This window comes from Bemisia tabaci, unplaced genomic scaffold (assembly GCF_918797505.1).
Source record: "Bemisia tabaci unplaced genomic scaffold, PGI_BMITA_v3".
Classification (NCBI taxonomy): domain Eukaryota; kingdom Metazoa; phylum Arthropoda; class Insecta; order Hemiptera; family Aleyrodidae; genus Bemisia; species Bemisia tabaci.
This window is the reverse complement of record NW_027311734.1, coordinates 503,453-524,600: the sequence shown is the minus strand read 5'-3', so window position 1 is coordinate 524,600 and position 21,148 is coordinate 503,453. Positions and strand designations below refer to the sequence as shown.

The following is a 21,148-nucleotide window of genomic DNA, read 5'->3' as shown; positions in this document are numbered from 1 at the left end:
CCTCGCAACCTCCCGCGGGCCCCCTCCGATTTCGAAGAAAACTGTCGCGTCGTGAAAAATGATGATCGAGTCCGATAAACGGGACGCTCTCCTCGTTCCGCGAAAGAAAGTTTCTTCAGATTTCGGAGGTTTGAGCCACCGTCAGATGCCGGCGCCATTTGTTTAGCATTAATTTTTTAAGAAATTTCAATTTCCTTCGCTCTGTCCGCTGTTTTCGCCTCCGCTCCCCTCTTGCCACCCCTTTTCTTTCTTCAGCTCCCCTTCACCCCCGACTCATAAAACTGCCGGGTTTTTCTGGAATTTTTCCAAATTTTTAAAAGCTTACTGGAATTTTTGACAATTCTAAAAATTTGTGCGGTATTTGCGGATGTTTCCAAAAAAATTTCGGATTATCATATTTACCTTCTATACTTGTAAAATGGACCAGTCTCTTTGGAAATACACTGTGTATTATTCTACGAGAATCGATCGCAGGAAAGGAAAATACGCTGAGTTGTGTTTATTGTGTTTGCATTAAGAACTAACATTTTTTAACGGTGTGGATTTTCGTGATTTAATCATGTTCACCGTCATATTTTACAAGGATAGCAAACAATGTTCTTTCATTAAATTTTCAAATAGAAAAAAATGAAAGCATCATTACCACGGTCATCACTCATTGGTATCTAGATTAGATTGAATAGCTCCTCTGTCAATGATTTTGAAGTTTGAATTTGTGTAGCCAAACGCATAGCCAACCCTACCTTCGTATGTTCGGTTTGTATGGTGAATAGATTAGATGTGGATGGAGTTGTCGACACAGTGTGCTTATTTTCCCGTGCGGAGCAGTAGAATTCTCAAAATTTTGAAAAGGCTGAAAAGGCCGAAAAAGCATCCTATGCGGAAGAGGAAGAAGGAGGGATTAGTCTGTAATACAAAAATGTGACATACCCACCGTTAGTTGTGGACGCGCCGGGAAGTTGTTAGCTCTTGGTCCTGTTGCCAAATGGAATTGCTCGAGGTAAATTTTCAAAATGCTCCTTGGCAGCTCCTGTAAAAAAGTCATCCTAATGTTTCCGAGTTTCTCCGCTGGTAGGTCTATTAAACGTGATAGAAAGAACTAAGAGATCAAGAAGGTGGCATGTCAAGTACCAACATCATTGCACAGCCTCTTCTGAGATACAATCAGGGATGCCCCTCTATATTTGAAGCAGTTTCAAGAAAAATTGGTTTACACTTCAGTTTCTACGCTTCATAATGATGAAAACATCGCCTTTAAAATGAAAAAGGTGGATTAATGTCAGCACCGACGCCAGTTCCTTCCATCATACTCTCATCAATCACTATGAATACTTACGATTTCCACTTTTTTCTTCACGTGCATTATCGTTGAGATGAAGTCGGCTAAACCCATATTATGTATATCAGTTATCGAAGATAATACCGCCAACCATATGTTTCAAAAAGTTACTAATTATTCGATAATATTGGTTGTATCAACTTCGCTATCATCATGTCATATAGTGCTTAAAGATCTCCGAATTCCGAAGTATTCGCACTCTTAGTCGCGAAGATCAACTGCACCAAATTTCATAGATTATTAGCGTGGAATAATCCTTAGATGAGCCCCCGAAATTTAAATTTCCGAAGTATGACTCAGGTTTTTTTTTTCATCGCAGTGCGATCCTCTAAGAGCACGAAGCGCACTGGGGGGCTGGGTCCCTAAGCGGTGAAGGAGCGACATCTCTAAATTGACTTATCTTTGAACAAAAGATTTATCGAAATTTGATTAGCCATGTCTCCACAGGATGTTTCATGGGTTTTGTCCCAAGTTCGAATTGCAGGAATGAAACTTTTAGGCTTTTTCCCCGCTAAACAAACCAACCAAATTTCTTCCTTTCATCTCTAAATCGCTCTTTGGACTCATCAAGAACCCCCTTTGGTGTTGTTATTAGTATTGACGAACTCAATATTTTTCCCAACTTCTCAAGTGAGATTTTTCGACTCCGGGACGGGACTTATGAAACGTCCCGTGGAGACAAGGCCTTTATAGATGTATTTAACTCAAAAGGAACTATGCCCATTTTGACATGATACCTGGGATTCATAAGAATACCTCCATGGCAGGCCTTCTGTCACAAAAAGTTCTTTTTGATTTAAATGCGTCCATATATGACCTGACTGACTGGTCAACTCGATAGTATTACTTTGAGCGACAAAATCATTTGAGAATATAGTTATTGTATTCTAGAAATTAGGGGTACTTCCCACCGAAAGAAAAACACCTGAAAAGTTGATTCACGAGGTGAAGTAATTTCTCTTGGCAGTCCGACAACGGCGAAGTTTTGTATTCCCAATCCGTCGCGTAGTCTGCCTCAATCATTCTACCCCCGAGTCTCCGGAAAGCTCCCCATCAGGTGGGGTAAATCGAGGGGTGGGTTGGATGGGGGGCGCATAGGCAGCGGTCTTGCACTAAAATTTATGGGACGTCTTATTTCAACCGCAGAGAGAAGCCTCCTCCCGGCTCGGCCTCTCTCCTCTCGTCCCTGCGATTAATAAAAGATGAGTAAAAAACGGAGGAGAAGAGAAAGACGGAGACAGAGAGAAACGCGGATACGAAGGAGGGAGGCTTTTCCGAACCGAGAGGGCTTTTTGTCGAACCCCCCGATCGTGATCATTGGCGACTTTTACAAGTTATTCTTGGTCCTTTTCATACTCTTGAGCTTTATTTTGTTCGGCGCGCCTCGGTGCTCCGGAGCTTTCGTCTGGAATTTATTGCTTGTCGCCGAAGTTGTCGCTAATTTCGCGGTGTAATACCTGTTGGCGTGCAGCTTTTTCATCCGAGCTCCGCTGGCTTTGGAAGAGGGGAGGTAAATGAACGGGGTCCTTTTAGAGGGAAACGAAGGCTTAGAATTGAATGAGAGACATCATTCAATGATAGAGGGGGTTGACAATCATGTTGCGTTAAACTTTGAAGGTTATTTTTGGTAAACTTTCAGCTGAAAGAGCCTTGCACAAAAAGGGCTAAAATTCGCCCGTTTTCGGGCCCTCGAAATTGGGGTCGGTGTGAGGTATTTTTTCATCTATAGGGTGACCCTTTACACATAGTAAAATTTCAGATTGAGTATACGCACCGTTTTTGAAATATGGGGGGGCAAAGTCCCCGATTTTTACTCATATTTGCAGGTATTTTATAGTCGAACTTCGGCTGCTACAAGGTACCGGACGTAGATATTGAAGCGCGGTTTGCGGTGATTTGTCAAGCTATTTCTGGATTATTTTTTCACATCTTTTACAAACCCGCAAATGGTTTTTCGGGGGGGGGGGGGGGGAGCTTTATTCATATTATCATGACCGTTCGTATACGTCTTACTGGCATTAATTGCTTCGTTCTCGACTCCTCTCCACGCCGTAATCATGATGGTATTTTCTGTTAGGAATCTTTCTTCTTCTTTATATTTGACCAATTCTAATGTTGTCTCCCCCTTTTTCCCTTTTTAAACCCCCCCCCCCCCCAATTCTAAACACTCCCTCTCAAGTGTATATTCCTGTGCGGCAGATATGAAGGTGTTATTTGTGGGGAATTATTTTCTGTCTTTATGGTTGATAAACTTTGACCCCACCTATTTCCTCCTTCCCCCCTTTACCCCTGTTTCACCCCCCCCCCATTTCCACCGTACCTTACTCGAAGTTGTCTGCTCCCTCTGCAGCAGAAATGAGGATGTTTCCGGTAACTATTACACTATCCGATAACTATTATACTCTCACAAAAAAAAGTATTCAAGCATGTAAAAAAGAGAAAAGAGGGGGGGGGCAGTGGAAAGAGGGAATAAGGTAGGAAATATGAACTAGTGAGGGGGGATGGGAAAGAGAAAAAAGGGTGGGGGGTGTCTCCCTTGTATTGAGTTTAAAAAAGTAAAAAATTCTTCGCTGGAAACATCCTCATTTCTGCTGCGGAGGGAGCAGACAACTTCGAGTAAGGTACGGTGGAAATTGGGGGGGGGGTGAAACAGGGGTAAAGGGGGGAAGGAGGAAATAGGTGGGGTCAAAGTTTATGAACCATAAAGACAGAAAAATAATTCCCCACAAATAACACCTTCATATCTGCCGCACAGGAATATACACTTGAGAGGGAGTGTTTAGAATTGGGGGGGGGGGGGAGGTTAAAAAGGGAGAAAGGGGGAGACAACATTAGAATTGGTCAAATATAAAGAAGAAGAAAGATTCCTAACAGAAAATACCATCATGATTACGGCGTGGAGAGGAGTCGAGAACGAAGCAATTAATGCCAGTAAGACGTATACGAACGGTCATGATAATATGAATAAAGCTCCCCCCCCCCCCCCCCCCGAAAAACCATTTGCGGGTTTGTAAAAGATGTGAAAAAATAATCCAGAAATAGCTTGACAAATCACCGCAAACCGCGCTTCAATATCTACATCCGGTACCTTGTAGCAGCCGAAGTTCGACTATAAAATACCTGCAAATATGAGTAAAAATCGGGGACTTTGCCCCCCCATATCTCAAAAACGGTGCGTATACTCAATCTGAAATTTTATTATGTGTAAAGGGTCACCCTATAGATGAAAAAAAACCTCACACCGACCCCAATTTCGAGGGCCCAAAAACGGGCGAATTTGTGCATGGCTCTTTCCTATTGTGGCATCGACAAACTTTCATAGCATGTGAGGAGTGAGGTCCTATACACGCTCCAAGAAGAAAATTCTTTTTTTCATAATTTAATTTTTAACCTTTTCGACTACTGGTTTCAAAAACGATACTATAGCAAAGGTGATCATTTCGTAAGAGGTTCGTTCCATCCAACCCTTACGCACTAGGATGCCACACAATATTCACATAGCTGGCACTTCCGCGCGCAAATCGCGAGGACTATGATATTTATCAACGTAAGGAAAATGTAAATATGAACATGTTGGATGATAAAATTCCGTCTCCTCACTCGTGTTTCGGCGAATTGGCGTCGGCCATGTTGAATATTGCGCAACATTCTAGTGCGCAAGGGTTGGATGGAACAACCCCTCATACGAAACGTTCACCTAAAAGCGGGAAGCTTAAGAAAATGCATATTTTTCACGCATATTGTAATGTTAGAAATGTATTTTAGACTTTCTCGATGCGCTCATCGTGATTTTTGAGCAATTTTTTACAATAACACTGAAAAAAAATTCTCGGCGTTTTTACCAGGGTCCGTTGGTACCTTTACCATCTCACTTTTTTTACCAATTATTGGTAATTTTACCAAGACAGACAGGTAAGCTTACCTAAAAACCGGTATTTTTACTGTTTTTTTCAGGTAAGAATACCACTTTTATTGGTAATCAATTCCCGGTAACTTTGCCATTTTATCTCGGTAAGTCTACCACAGTCGATTAAAAAATATTGACGTTTTTACCAAGGTCCAGTAAAATTACCGAGAAAGCTCAATAATTTTACCAAGATTTCTCGGTAAAATTACCAATTCCATAAATGGTAATTTTACCAAGAAAAAACTGGGATCAAATAGAACCCTGAATTATTGGTAATGCCCTTTTCTTAGTAAATACACCGAGATTTCTTTTTCAGTGGACCAGTTCTTCGTTTCGCTCTAATTGAAGTTTGCAACTGGCCCATTACGCCCACGCCCATGCCGGTGTGCTGAGTTTCCTCAATAAAAGAATCGACTTAGAGTCATTTCGCCTCCAAGGAAGAGGTGACAAAACGTATGAAAAGACCAATGCTCCGATTGGAGCGAAGGACCGCGTTACGCGCTGGGCGCTGTGTGGGGGCACGAAGACCGGTGGGCGCCCGGGCCCCGGAGGAGCGCTTTAATTTTCATTGATCCGCTCGGGAATGCAGTTATGGTCCCCATTCATGGACACATCGGTGTCGTGAGATTCGCGGTCGTCATCTCGACGCTTCCCGGAACGCATACAAAGAGTGTAATCAGGTCGGACTATTACTTTTCCCCGAGATATGTCTCACTCACAATGGTCGCTCAAGCTCGCATTGTGCAGACTAAAGTGCATACTTCACGCACGATGCGACGATATTTTGTGACTCCAGGCGCCGGTCCTCGTCATCTTCGCTGGTTTATTTCTTTTGAGGATGCTTCAGGAGCGCTAAATAGTGCCGGGCTCTTGCATTGTAGTTGTGGTGGACCGATTAAGCAGCGCGTCAACGAGGTTATTAGAAAGGGAACGTAGGAGTTGAAACCTTGCCCCCGCATGGAGGGTCCGATTTTATCGAGAGAGCTAACCTCAATACAAAATATTAACGAAAATTCCTCTGAGGACCAGACTCCTGTGTTACCGAAGATATATAGGAACGGAGGCAATTATGATTTATACTCATCAATCAGGAACTACAATTCTTGGTCCAGTATAGAAACGGAGAGTGTGGATTCGATCGACATGAATCGATCGAAAAATAAAAACGTGAATCGATTGACGTGAACCAATCGACACCGATTCGAACGACAACTCCGCGATTCGATCGACAAAGCCGTGAATTGATCGTCAAAAACAACCCGTGAATCTATCAAATTTTGTCGATCGAATCAACACCGGTTTTTTAATGATTTGTGGATCGAATCGGTGTCGATCGATTCCATGTCCTTCTTCAGAAACAACGTATGCACCAGTAGGATCTTTATGCAGATAGATATCTTATGCAGATACTTATAGTTCCTAATTGCAAAATGTAGCCCAAATGAAGTTTTGAGGAAATGGACCAGGTAGCGATCAAGCGTATTTTATCGAACGAATCCTCCGTTCTACGTAAAATTGTTATTCTCGTCGAAAAGGCTCAAATGATGATAAGTAAAAACTTTTAGGTACTATATTACCACCCGGTTATAAGAATTTGATGAGCGAGGTTTTCTTCTGCAATTGTCTCTGTACAAAACTTTAATTGTGAGATTCCCCAAATAAGTGAAGTTGCTTTCTTCACGATGCTGGCCGAGATACCATTGTCGCTCGGAATTCTGAACGGCAACTTGTCTTTTTGTCTTTAGCCAAGTTTTGCAGTATAGCGCACTCATAAAGCAGCCAAATCTCTTTCCTTCTTTTGTACCGCACCGATTTTGAGTTTTCTCCTCTTGAGTTCAAATACCCGCCTTTGTTTTGCCTGAATCATAAATCTTCTAAGCAAAATCTAATTGTCCTCTTTATTTTGCCGCATAACTTTATTTGCATTCTTTTCTTCTCCGATTAAATCTTTACCGTAAACATCGTAAAGCACTATTACTGTATTCATTGTCTAATGATATTATACGCGTTGACAGATGCTCCTTCTTCACTAAATGCAATTTTTGAGCAGGACGCCGCAGTTTCTCTGAAGTATTATACGGCCATGCTAAGGAAAAACGTCGCATAAACTTTCGAGAGGCGCCAAATTTCCTTCGATAAAATATTTATTTTTGAGGAAAGTTATGAAAAATATTCCTTGAAATTTCCAGGAACTTCAGGTGAACTTACGTACAAAATTATCTGAAAAATTATAAGAAAAATATTTACAAATTTTCTCGGAAATTTTTGATTTACCAGAGGAAATTTGGCAAGGCCTGAAGGTTCATACGGATTTTTTCATTAGCACGGCAGCATAGGTAGACCTCATTACTGATTTTTTCTGTAGACTGGTAGTTACTCATAGTACATCAAAGAAATTGTTCCTTTAAAATCTTGACTACCCCGCACATTCGTCACAATGAAAATTGGACCGTTTGGAGGGATGAACATTTTTCAGTGGTAACAGAGCAATAAGACTGGGTGCTCATGCCATTAATCTGAAAAGAAGAACGTGAGAGAGGCTTTATTCAAATATTCGGATGTAAGGAGGAGATTTTCTTAATGCCTCCGATGTTAAGGAGAAGGGTTTCAGGAACACTCGGCTGATAAGAACCCACGATTTGCGGAAGTATAATAGAGGGGAACCACGATTCTAACAGAAGATTAATGCATTTTCATCGCCCTGGGGGCGTTTAAAAATATGGAACTTTTTATTGGGTACTAAACGTCCAATTTTTAAATCATCAGACCCTTATTTTTTCAATTACTTTCATTATTATTCGTTTTATACGCACAGAGGAAATGATTTTATGAATGGAATGAGGGACTGTGATAATTTCTAAAAAAAAGTTTTGTTAGAGTTTTCTTTTTCTTTTGGCTGCTCATCTCAGTTTTGAAGAAACATATTTTACATGGTCAGATTCCATCAAATAATGTACCAAAAAATGAGATTGTTCTTCCCAAAGAAAAACAATGCTCATGATCTTGTAAAGTTCATGGATAAAATATCTAGCAATCGACTAGAAATCTCAAACTGCGAAGTAGCCTACGGGTTAAATCTCGTCGTTTCAAAATACGTCCTCTTAAGATTTATTTTAATAAAAAAATGTGCGACATATTGGGGTTACCCACACACTGCTGATATTGCAGTAGAATTTATCTTTAGACCCGCATTTTGCAGTTACAGGAAATACAATTTCTGACTCACCCGTATAAACGTTTATGTGCATACGTAAAATAATGATAATCAGGGCTGGATTAAGGGGGTGCAAATTTTGCGATTTTTTTAAGTAAAGGTATAAAGCAAATCGGATTCAGAAAAAAATACAAACAAGAAAAGCCGACAAAATCTTTCATTTCCTGAGAGTACAGTAATTTCGCATTGCGTCAAACACAGTGCGTTCAGCACCGCTCGACGTGATACGCAATGCGCCTACAAGACTGCAGGAATACTTCACGCATTTCGTCAAAAACAGTGCGGTCAGCAGCGGTCGACGCGAAACGCATAGCGCCTACAAGACTGTAGAAATACTTCACGCATTGCGCAAAACGCAGTTAAAATTATTAAACCATATTTATGTTAGTTCTTTCATAATTTTTTCGTTCATTTCTTATAGATGGAGGGCCTTGTCCACACAGAGATAGGTTTACGGAATTTAACTTTCGCGCAAAGTTCCGTGAAATTTTGCTGGTAGTGTTGACATAGGGCTTTCGCAAAAAATGTATTCAACACGAGTAAACGCGTCTTATGCACCCTTCCCCCGCTGGCACGTTCAATTGATGGTTTTTATTGATGTCTCAAAAGGAATGAGAAGGGGGCGGCAAAATACAGGCGGCCCATGGGTGGCAAGTAGGTGAATCCGGCTCTGATGATAATACGTAATACGGTTTAATTCATGTGTTTTTTTTAGCCTTGACCCTGTACTTTGTGTTCATTGTACGTAGATAATGATAAATACGTAGTTTCTAAACCGAACTAGAAATTTTAGTTCCTATTCAAAACGTAGTTCAATTGGAAATGGCATCATAATTGTTTTGCGCACTCACTGATTTTTCGCACCTCTAGTTTTTTCCCGGAAGTGTGAATTTCGCTTTTTGAACGGAACCATTCTGTCCATTTAAATTAAAGAGGTTTTTTTCCTTTTTTTCTTCTTCTTCTTCTTTTCGCTTTCAATCTCGACGGCTCTCTTTGGTAAATACGGCCGTGCAGTCGAGAAGTCCGTTAGCGTGAGAGTTTTCGCAAAAACGCTAACGCAACGAGCTCTTCACTGGCCGCTCGTCGATAAACAAGCGCGCGTAAGCGAAGAAATACGGCCGCGTTTATTAATGAACCACCGCGGGAACCTTCGACAAACACAAAAAGTACATTACGAGTAACAAAATGCTCGCGAGTTATATCAAAGGGAAAAGGCTGCGGGAGCGGCGAGCCCCACGCAATAATCAAGATGTATGTGCAGCACGTTTTTCTGCCTCTGCCGTTGAACGACCGACCGCCATCGAGCCCGCTGCACTCAGCGATAAGTTCGCAAAAGTTCCCTGTTAGCTCGGAGTAAACTCAAATAAATACCAACGGATGAAGGAATAAATGCGGCTCGTCGACTCTATAACGCGGTGAAAAACTCTGGGATTATTACTGATGAAGAGTGTAAGAGGGTGCCGTTCATAAATACGTAACGCTAAATTTCGGATTTCCGATATCCCTTCCCCCTCCCTCCTCATCGAAAAGCTTTTGTGACGTAGGTCTGTAACACGTTATCGTTTATCCTTTAACATGTAAAAGCAAAACGCCGTAACGCTGTCCTCGATCCCTCTCCCCCCTATCTAGATTTTTATGTATTTTATAAAAATTCCGCATTATGCATCTGGAGGCCCAATTCATAATCGGCCCTTGAGATGAAACTACCCTTATGTATACCTTTACAATGTGAATCAATAGGAAGTATTTGAATCAGTAAAATTACAGGGTAATTTTCTAATCGATTTTGTATTTTTTTAGTGCAAAAGTAAAAACTGTTTCCATTCAATTTGTATTGTTAGTGAACTATAACTGATGGATAGGAATCTTCAACTTTGACAGAATCTGAAGGTAGATTCGGGTAAAAATAAGGAAAACAGTCGGTAATTTTACAATGTTCTCGGTAGTTTTACAAGCCTTCTCCACCAAATGCATGCAGCAAAATTTAAGAGGATGCGATGAATTTAGCGACACGTGTTGATTCCGGGAATGTTCAGTGCGATAGGTTACTACCAGAAACATTAAGTCATTTTGCCTCTTTTTTCTAAGTAAATGAGATTACCTCCCGCAACCCCCTTGCCCTTGGGGGGCGTAAGGAGGGCCCGGGCCCTACACTCCCCTCCTGGATCCCCCTATGTCTATCGTGCGACGCGTTTTTGGCAAACATTCGAATGTATAGTTTCAATTTGCTTGAAAGTCTATTGTTTCTACTCACTAACAGCTATTATTTATTATTTATTAATGAGCTTAATACCTCGTACGGTTTCACCTAAAGTGTGCCAAATTATGTAAAAGTCTAAACGAACTTGAGAGCTCATATGCACGCCGTACGAAAGCTCGACAGTTTGAACGGTAGCTCCCCCAAAGTTTTCTCCATTCTTCATTGAGGTGTCAGGTGGGGTCCCCGGAGAGAATAATAATACAGCAAATTGCGTGAATAATTCACAGCCGTATATTAAATTATGGACTCCGCTTTACTCCCTTCGATATCGCACCCCCCTCTTTACCCCCTTTTGATGTCTTGCTTCCACCTAGAGCTGGATATGTGTTGCGAGCTTTTAACACGCATTTGACGAACCTCATAGTTTCCAATTTCTTGAGTGCCTTTACCTTGAAAGTTTTGAAATTCTGCAGGGCTGAGTAGAATATACTTATGTTTGCTTGAAGTTTTGGACAATTTTGATGCACGCCGGTCGGATAATGAGCTTTCAATTAAAGTTGATCAAATTTTTTATCCGACTGAAATCCTTTTAAAAGTTATTCGAGACAAACATGTACTGATTGTTTTTTAATTTAAATAATTCATTTTCATTGAAACTCTCGCAGTAATTGTTGAATTTTAATTATTTTCGAATGTAGATAGTTTTTGTCTCTAATGTACCTATAGTTTTAACATTTTTTATACTTCGTGATTCACGGACGGAATCATATGGTACTAGTGATCATTAACTTCAATTCGGTTGACTTTTTTGCAAGTGTCAATGTTCATCGAGAAAAGACGCCAGTCTACGAACACTTAAAATCGAGTTACTGACACCAGAGCTTACAAAGTATATTGTTGTGCAAACACTTGCCTCGGCGTGGCTTTGCATTTCCACCAACCTTTTAAACATAATTGTAGCTCTTTTTTCACGTGAAAAGATTGCTAGTCGATTCAAAACCAATAAAACTATGTATATGAGGACTTATATGTAACAATGGCGGATATGAAATTTACCTTTTTGAAACACGCTCAAAAAACTGTTTCGGCATCGAGAAAATCTTGAGAAAATACTTGTGATGTTATCTTCGGGATCTGTACATTACGCTAGAGGCAAACATATTAAATTTTTGTGTGACCAAAACAGTTTTTCAAGCGTGTTTCGAAAAGGTAATTTTTTACATCCGCTATTGTTACAGATAAGGCCTCATATGGAGACTGAGGTTTTCCTTACAGTTCGTAACATACTCAGTGAAAAAAGAGGTGCGATCTACTTTTGCATGCTGATAAATAAATCTGAAATTGAAGTTTAAAATCAAATTCAACGTTTATCTGATTGGTCAATTTGCTTTTTATGTTGACAGTGTGAAAACATCCAGGCGTGCCTGTGCTTCCTGGAGCAGCTTGGGATAGCGCTGGATGGCATCAACGTTCGGGAGGTGCGAGAGGGAAACCTTAAAGCTATTCTGGGCCTCATTTTCGGTCTGTCCGTTCACAAGCAGCGTCAGAAGCAACAGCAGCAGCAACAGTCGCCACAGCACCAACAAACTCCACCGCCGGTCCAGCATGTCGCCGTCGAGAGGGACAAAGCCCAAAGGCACTCCGCATCTGGTCAAGAATCCGGTCTCACAAAGTGAGTCTATTATCAGATCTGGGATTTTAAGGGTCAGACAATCAAACTTTTAAAAAACTTTGAAAATGAAAAAGTTTGATGACTAAAGCTCGCCAACTACTGACGAAACTCGGGCAGGCCGCTGATATTTTTAGGTTCCGGAGGGTTGTGACTCGAAGTATTGTCAATGATCATCTTTCTGACTTTATGGGAGCGCGACATCTTTAAAATCAACGATTTTTGTAATCTGCCACCACTCAATTTCCTCTCAGTTTGCTCACAGTTTGATCGTCGGACCGAACTTTTATATGTACATTCACGCCTCTAACTATTCGGCGAAAAAACACCCAAGTTTCCAGGATTGATCAAGTAATAATGGGTATGTGTACAATTTATGGTTTATACTACAAAAAATTGCGGTGGAACTACGAATTTTTACTAGTGGCGTCACCTTCCTGCCCTTTTTTTTATCTTTTTGCAAGAAAATCGGTCGTAAAATTGTGTACGATTTTGCTCAGACCACCACAGAATATTCCCGGAAAATCTATTAGTTAGTAAGCTTTCGAAAATGTAAAGTGAAATTGGACACTCTGGAACATCGCATATATGATTTATGTGCGTACATTTTCATTTTATTAATTTATCGATAAAATTACTATAAATATTTAGAGGGATGAAAGTAGTTTGATCAACCTAACCCGTCTAAAAGTTGTATAAATCAACGGAGAACTACTAAAATAATAACATTTCGACCCCCAACGGAAAAGTTCAAATAATTTTGGCCTTTCCATTCTAATTAAACTCTCGTTAAAACGCTATATGTGCCGGTTGTTAATACTTAGCTGTCATAACCGCCCCTCTTACAACTGCTTGAGCGTCATCGTGACGATTGAATTATCGATCAGGATCCGCCCTAATTGATACACGGCACACGAGTCGAACCGGGGAGGAAGTTGACACTTCCCCGTTTCGGCCAACACTTTCGAAATTAAGGCTCAATGAAAACCAAATTAAAGTGCGTCGGGGAAGGAGGCTCGGGCCGCGACACGGATCAATTTTCAGAGGGCGGTGGTGTCGTCATCGGTGCATCTCTGGTGTAATATGAGAACGAGAGTCTCCTTGGCGATGCGTGCACTGGTGCGCGATCGACTTAAAAATTGGTCATTTCCTCGAACGGAGCGATGGTCGAGAGAAAAGATTTTTCTGGAATTTTGCAACGAAGAATTTTCGAGGTCTGAGAAAAAAATATCAGTCGCGTGTGATTCATGAGCTGTCGCATGAATCAGAAATTGGTTTTCATCGATAACGTGTTCAGTAATGAACTCTCGTGTATACACAAAAAAATTGCAGGATTCGAGTCATTGGAGCATGACCTAAAGACATATGTCCGTTGGATTTTTAAGGCCACCTCCTCCTGTCGTGGCCCTCTAGTTTCACTGTTTTTCATGACTACGACGAAGTGGGCGGTGGGATAAATGGGTTGGAGCGCGGGGGGGGGGGGGGGGGGGGTTCCAGCGCGCTTAACAGTTTCTTTCACATTTTTTAGCGCACTTGAACAGTCTCCCTCACATTTTTCAGCGCGTTTGAACAGTTTTCCTCATATTTCGTCGCTCCTCTGATGCAAGGGCGTATCTCGATTTCCACATGTACCTCGGAAAGCATAGACTTATATGAAAAACAGACCCCACGTAGAAATTGAAGTACGTCCCTGCGTCAGAGGAGCGGGGATTTTTCAGCGCGCTTGAACAGTTTCCTTCATACTTTTCGGCAGGCTTGAAATTTCTTTGCAAATTAAGCAGTACGCTCAACATTTTCCTTCACTGAAAGTAAGGCGCACTCAAAAATCATAAATTGTACCAAATAATGTTACAAATTACCGAAATATTAATGTAGTTATAACAAACCAAACAAACCCCTCCTTGTGGCCTTCAAAGTTTAAAAAAGAAACCTTTTTCGCGGCCTTTTCATTTTAAAAACCCCATTTTCGTGGCCCTCACATTTTAAAGACCCGGCCTTCACACTTAACCACCCTCTTTAGCAGCCTCCGCATTTCACAAATTCCTTTTCGGCTGCCCCTCATATTTTTATCGCTACCGACTGCGAAAAGAATGGTCGTTCGATGGCGGGAACTTTCGAAAAAACCCTCAATACTCGGGACGGCGACGCAACAGAGGCGCGGGCAGAGCTCTGGCTGCGTGCTCTATGAAAAGCGGAGGCATGCTTAATAGAGCTCTAAGTGTAGTGACCCTCATATTATGTAGATGGAGACGCTCAGCTGTTTTATATCCGAGAGGGGAGAGGGTCCAGATAGGGTTGCGTCGCCTTGGCGAGGGGAAGCTCTCGAGAAGGGAAGCAGCGTACTCTCCTCCAGGCTCTGTACTTACGCCTCTTTCATGCTCGCCGACCTCCAGTCAGTCATGTTTTGCCATGGGCAATTCCAGCAGTTCTCGTCCGAAAAAAAGTAAAAGTTATCCCAATACCCCCGAAGCTCGGAGGTGAGATTTTGTCTATCGTATCTTGTACTTGTCTATAATTGCCTCGACCTTTGCACCTCGTAGAAAACGTCCAAATAAGCTCAAGTTTTAAGAAAAATCTGCTTTGTTGACATTTTATTGCGGGCTTTGTTCAGTGAAAAGTTCCTGTTTATATGTGGTGGAGAGTGTCCGGAACGAGCTTTTAAGCTTTTTTATTGCTCTGATTTTGTGATCCGGTTATTGTCTGTGTTTTTTTTGCTGTTGTCGTTCGTTTTTATTCGTATTTGTGATAATCTGTGGCTTTGTTATGATTGTATTGTGTATATATCAATTTTAGATAATGGTGTCCATTGAATCTGGCCCGTGGTCTATGGTCAACCAGTAATAGAATCACTGAAGTCGCCGTTTAGGATCTGAAAGCTAGTTTGTTTACGGCGAAAGCTCTTTCTTACACGTGTAGTAGTTTGTTATGATGCACGTTGGTAATTGAAGAGGCGCACGTAGAGCAGAGGTGTGTCGGAGTGTGCCCTCTCTAACTGATCAATTTGCATGTGTTTATTTGTTCATCGTATTTTCGGTATGTGTCCGAGAAAGTTGCATGTCATAAGGTTCTAAAAAATTAATACCCTTAGGTCCATTAATACCTTGCGATGCGCCTTGACTGTTCATAATAGGCAAAGCTTTATGTGGTAACTAAATGGAGTTATAGGTTATGTTTTCACGGAACCCACACTGTGCATGAAATCTACTAGAATTTCAGCTCATGAGCGTTTCACTAAAGGTTGAATTTTTTACTCAAGTTTTTGATCAAAGTAAGATACTCTGAATGCATTCATTTTCCGAGTAAATCCTTGAATTCCATTATCGGAATTAATTAGATGTAATTCGTGAAGATATTGCGCGGATGACAATTAATTATTACTCAAGACTCATCATGGGAAATATTTTCCTTCTCAGAGCATGTCTCCTTCAAAAATATGTTACAATTAACTTAATAAGACGTGCAAAAATTTAAATTCGATCCAGTTTGGCATGTACCTAATTCATAAAATCGGCGTGGATACCTGTTATTAAAAGTGATTCCAATCTTAACTTACCATGCATTTTTAGGTATACCACACACCACGGTTGCAAGTAAGAAGGTAACCAGTAAATCTATAGAATAAAAGTAGTGAAAGGCCGTTCATTAATTATGTTGGTTACTTTGAGAACTGTCAGACGTTAGTCTCGAATCCCAAAGCGCCGCCTAGAAAAGAATGTCCTACAGGTTAAGGAACCCGAGTTTTTCGAAAAACCATGAGGGAAGTGTACATTTTACTTCCTTGTTCCTTCCTCTCTTTTGCTCCTTAAATTTCAGAACCGTAAGCGTTTTCGTTTCCAGCCTCGCGAAAAGCTCGGTATAACCGCTTCTGTTTTCTTTAAACACTTGCTAAGTAACTTTAGGCCCCCTTTTTTAAAGCACCTAATGTTCAAAAACTCATACATGTAATAATGTACAATGAGGCTAAAAACGACGTTGTCCCAGAGTCTGATGAAGGATCAAAACGTTGAACCTCTTTTGCTCGATGCGAATATAAACCATCAGACTTTGTCATGTTTCCGCTGATACAGTACGAATTTCAGGGGAAAAGGAATTTTTTTTTCTGTCAATTTCTTAAAGAAAATATCCAACTTGATCGGAAGTATCTGAAAAGATATTTGATTGGGTTCTTCCTGGGAGGAGATGAAGGGGTTGCTCAGTGAAAGGGTGGCAACAGGGGGTTTTAAACGAAATAAGGGAGTGCCAACTCCCTGACGAGTTGTGGGAGGACCGAGTTTTGTTAGGCATCGCAGAGCGCCAGACAACGCTATGAAAGCGACTCACACGTAGGTATCTGAATGAAGGTGTTGCATGTGTGAGGGATTTGCGATTTGACAGTTGATTCTAATGTAAAAGTTCGCGAGAAACACGATGGTGCCTCCGGTTTTCTCTAAAATTAACTCCCAAGCTCAAAAAAAGCTCTCAAGTTGAGGTCAAAATGGAGGGGATATCCCACGCTATCCTGAGAGTCCACCTCTACATCAAGACAAACTCTCCATGCAAAGATAGGGAGCAAATACATTAACAGGGCTGCCTATTTATTTGGGGACTCTAAAACTGAGAACACACCACTGCTAATGTATTTGCTCCCTATCTTTGCATGGAGAGTTCGCCTTGATGTAAAGGTGGACTCTCAGGATAGCGTGGGACATCCCCTCCATTTTGGCCTCTAATTGAGAGTTTTTTTTGAGCTTGGGAGTTGATTTCAGAGAAAACCAGTGGCACCATCGTGTTTCTCGCGAACTTTTACGTAAGAATCTACAGTCAAATCGCAAATTCCGCACACATGCAACAACTCCATTGAAAGGTAAAATGCTTTTAATTTCCCCCAAAAATAGATTTTTGTAACGCGGGAACTTTGTCAACGTTTAAATTCCCATACAGTACTCTTCCCCAGCATGGTGGTGTGAGCTTGTTTCTTTTCGCGTAGCTCGATTCAATTATACCGGCGTGTCAGATTGCGTGACGATGGCTAATAAAGTGCGTTCGTGCGTTCCCTTCCTCCGCGATGCATTCCTTCTCAAAAGCCGAGCCGCAACCAACGTGCGAAGAGCATCCAGAGAACAGAAAGCTTTGTAGAAAATTGCGCTTTCTACTTTGATCCGACGGGTGCGACGTCGACGTCCCCTCGTTTGGAAGTGCCGTTTACGCTGAGCAGAATTTATCGTTCGCGCGTAGTCATTACGTTCGATAGGGGTTTCAACCCTGAACTTTCCCAGGGACCCGAAACAAAGGCAAGAAATAAAGAAACTGTACGGTGCGGTTTGGGAGAGGAAAAACGCAGTCTTGTTCGTGATTCTCCGACCGTAACCCCATATAGGGTGTGATTCTCGATTTAAGAGAAATTCTCGCGACGTAGACCTAAAAACGTAACTTTTTTTTTAGATGAGCATCAGCTCCCATTTAACTTAATGTTTTTCAGAGTTCACGTTGGGGTGAAGCTGCGTTATTTTGTTAGTCGAAACGGGGAATTGGGGGCTTCTGAGTCGCGCGTGCCTCCTCGTGTCTCGACACGGGCTATCTTTTCACTCAAGGCGGTTAAGCCTCCAGAGACTCACATGTTATTTCGAGATTACTTCTCATCTTGCCACGAAGGAGCGTCTCTCCTCCACGCGCGAGAGATCGTAAATTTTGGTTCCGTCGCGAAGGAAACTATCAAGTTAACAGAAAGTACGCTCATCTTTGTCGTGTTAAGGAGGAAGCGAACTGGTGTGACTACAAGGTTAGAATTTGAATTTTGGCATCCTGCCTCACAGGAGAACGTTTCGGTACAAAAAACGCCCACAGCTATAAACTGCATCTGTGATATGATGATTTAAAGTAATATATTTAGAGAGATACCAAACATCAAGTATAGAACTAGAGAAAAACCTCTATGCATCAATAGTTTGCTGCGTCCGGAGACTGCGTCTCAAACCATCAACAAATCTTTATCGGTAGAAGAAGAGTTCTTCCTGCATTCAGAATAAAATCGCTTGAATCAACCGCGTTTCTGGTAAATTTAAGCGATCTCTCATAGATTCAGGCATCTTTTCCTCTTAACTTATCACTGATAAAAAAAGTAGCTCGGATCAAGCATGATGATTCTTGAATTTGCCGCCAAGAATTTGTTTTATCTTGCTTTAAGCTGACTTTTTCTTGATACAAGAAAAATAATGTTTGGGTTAAGCAAAAAAGTAGCTTATATTAACCAGAAAAATTCTTGATTTAAGAAGAAATACTTGTTGGCGGCAAATTTAAGATTCTTTTTTTTTCAGTGATTGGTGACAAATTCAAGAATTTTTCTGCTGAAGCAAAGGTCTCTTTCTTTGCTGGTAGTGCCTTGCAATCACCTAATTACTTCAAACTCCATCCTGACAGTGGTATAACACCTCCAATTTTTCTATTAAAGTGTCAATAATTCATCGTAACTACATTTCAATGTTGCCAAATTTCCCCCAGCATGTTTCATTTTTACCAGGAGAATCTTGTGTATTCCTAACTGAAAATTTCTCTGATTTTCTTCAGATCTCATGCAAAAATCAGAAAAATTTTGAACAAGACTTGCGCAGGTATATTGTTGTAAAAAATTGAATAATTGTTTAAGACAATTTTGCAACCTTGGAGTAGGGTTACGTTACTTCGTTCCGAGAACGACGAATGGACAGTGAAGGAGTAACATGAAAATCACACTCACTCCCAGATTTTTCGGGGACAGCAGTTGTCTCTATTATGAATTCAGAGAGCGGCATTGGAATTTGAAGTGGTGGATGTAAGCAAGCTTAAACGACACTGGAAAAAAAAACACATTGGATCTAGAGTCCAGACTCTTGAAAAACATCGACAAGAAAAAGTACTCTTGATTCAATCAGATTCTAGCTTAAATCAAAAACCAAGCCGCTCAAATTAAGCGGATTTCGTTTTGATTCAAGCAAAAATCCGATTGAATCAAGAGTATTTTTTCGTGTCGATGTTTTCAAGAGTCTGGACTCTAGATCCAATGTGTTTTTTTTCGAGTGGACATGTTTTTTACCACAAAACAATCCCAGAAATTAAAACTACACATACAGCATAAGTCGCTCTAAAGCGCACTCTGCGTTCGGGACACCCAAACGCCACGTAAGCCTATCTTCCCAGAGGTTAGCAGGCAACTAACACCGCAACATCTCTTCGTCATTAAAAACTTTAAAGTTTAAGTCATGAATTTCATTTTCTTTCAGGCTTCCAAGTCCGTTCTACAACCACACGAACGACCCTGGATCGGGTTCCGGGAGTGGGATCCCTACCCCGGCGAGCACTGGCGCCAGGCCGAGCGCCATCGAACGCTTCAACGGACTCAACACCGGTGAGTAGAGAGCTTTTCATTGGCTTAATCGAATTAACTCCACTATTGTTTAGTAACGCGGGTCATGCTAATCGCCCCTCGCCATCGCTTTGGCTCAAAAGCTCGGCTAATAGCTCCACTCACCAAGCAATAAATATGCACCCCGGTAGTCTATGTCATCGGAGTATCGATAACGATAATTCAGAGCTTTGTGTCCGAAGGTAATATATTCCACAGACTGTGCACTAACAATCAAAGCAGATTAATCCTGTAATCGCGGGTGAGACAAAGGTTAAGTTCGGGGATCAACGCTACTTTTTGCTTGATGATGATGATGAGAGCAACTTGTTGGAAGTGTAATTCAGGTAATACCGATGACTCATGAAACATGAACGTCGAGGAAAATACTTTGCTTGACGAGTTTCTACCACTATACCACTACTACAACTACTACCACTACTACAACAACTACTACAACAACTACTACTACTACTACTACTACTACTACTGCTACTACTACTGCTACAACCACTGCTACTGCTACTACGACTACTACTACTGACTACTACTACTACTACTACTACTACTACTACTACTACTAACTACTACTACTACTACTACCACTACTACATACCACCACTACTACTACCACTATCACTACTAATACCTCCACTACTACTACTACTACTACCACTACTAATACTACTACTACCACTATCACTACCACTGCCACTACCAATACCACCACCAATACGAGTAATGGTCTATTTGCTGAGTTTCCAAATTACATTAATTTTCCCGATCTGCATATTAAAGTCGCGCGAAAATTTCGTAACGTCGCGATTATTGAGGAACATGCATGCTTCGGAATTCAGCGGGCTGAAAATTGAAATTGATAGACAAAGCTATAGACACAGAAGACATAAGGAACTTGGAGTGATCTTATCGACTGAAACGAGTAGTTGTCATAGACTAAGGGGGGAAATGATGAACTCACTAGAGTCTCGGCTCTCGTGGGTTGCCGTTCTTAGTCTATTATTTACCCCTCGTCCATTGCAACTACCCACCCGCTTCCCCCAATAGGATCACTTTAGTTCCAGTAGCGTCTTCTTTGTCTACAGCTTTGTCTATCAATTTCAATAATCAGCCCGCCGTCATTAAAGAGTCGTTACGTTACGCGCGATTGTGTCGGCGCGAAGATCTCCGCAGGATCGTCGGGAGAGCTCCGATAATTTATAGTCGCCAACATTGCACGTTGTTCGTCTTCGAGCGGAATGTTAAAAATGAAGAGAGGAAAACTCGTAAAAAAGCGGAATGAAAATATTATACCGTCTTCATGTACGCAAAGACCCCTCTGCAGCTCAAGAAAGCGGCTGCATCGCTCAAAATGAAAACGAGTAATTTATGATTTAATGTTGCACGATAGAATTGCAAGCGCCTCGGAGTAGGGATAAGAAAAGACGAGGTTGACAGGTGGACG

The 21,148-nt window shown here is 41.3% G+C and overlaps 1 protein-coding gene across 1 annotated transcript in view; it reads left to right on the top strand.

Moving 5' to 3' along the window:
- sick (sickie) overlaps positions 1–21,148 on the top strand; it is a 333,346-nt gene that overhangs the window by 157,612 nt on the left and 154,586 nt on the right. The window contains 2 exon segments of the mRNA XM_072305631.1: positions 12,064–12,332; positions 19,565–19,689. Of these exon segments, the coding sequence (XP_072161732.1) occupies positions 12,064–12,332; positions 19,565–19,689 (394 nt within the window).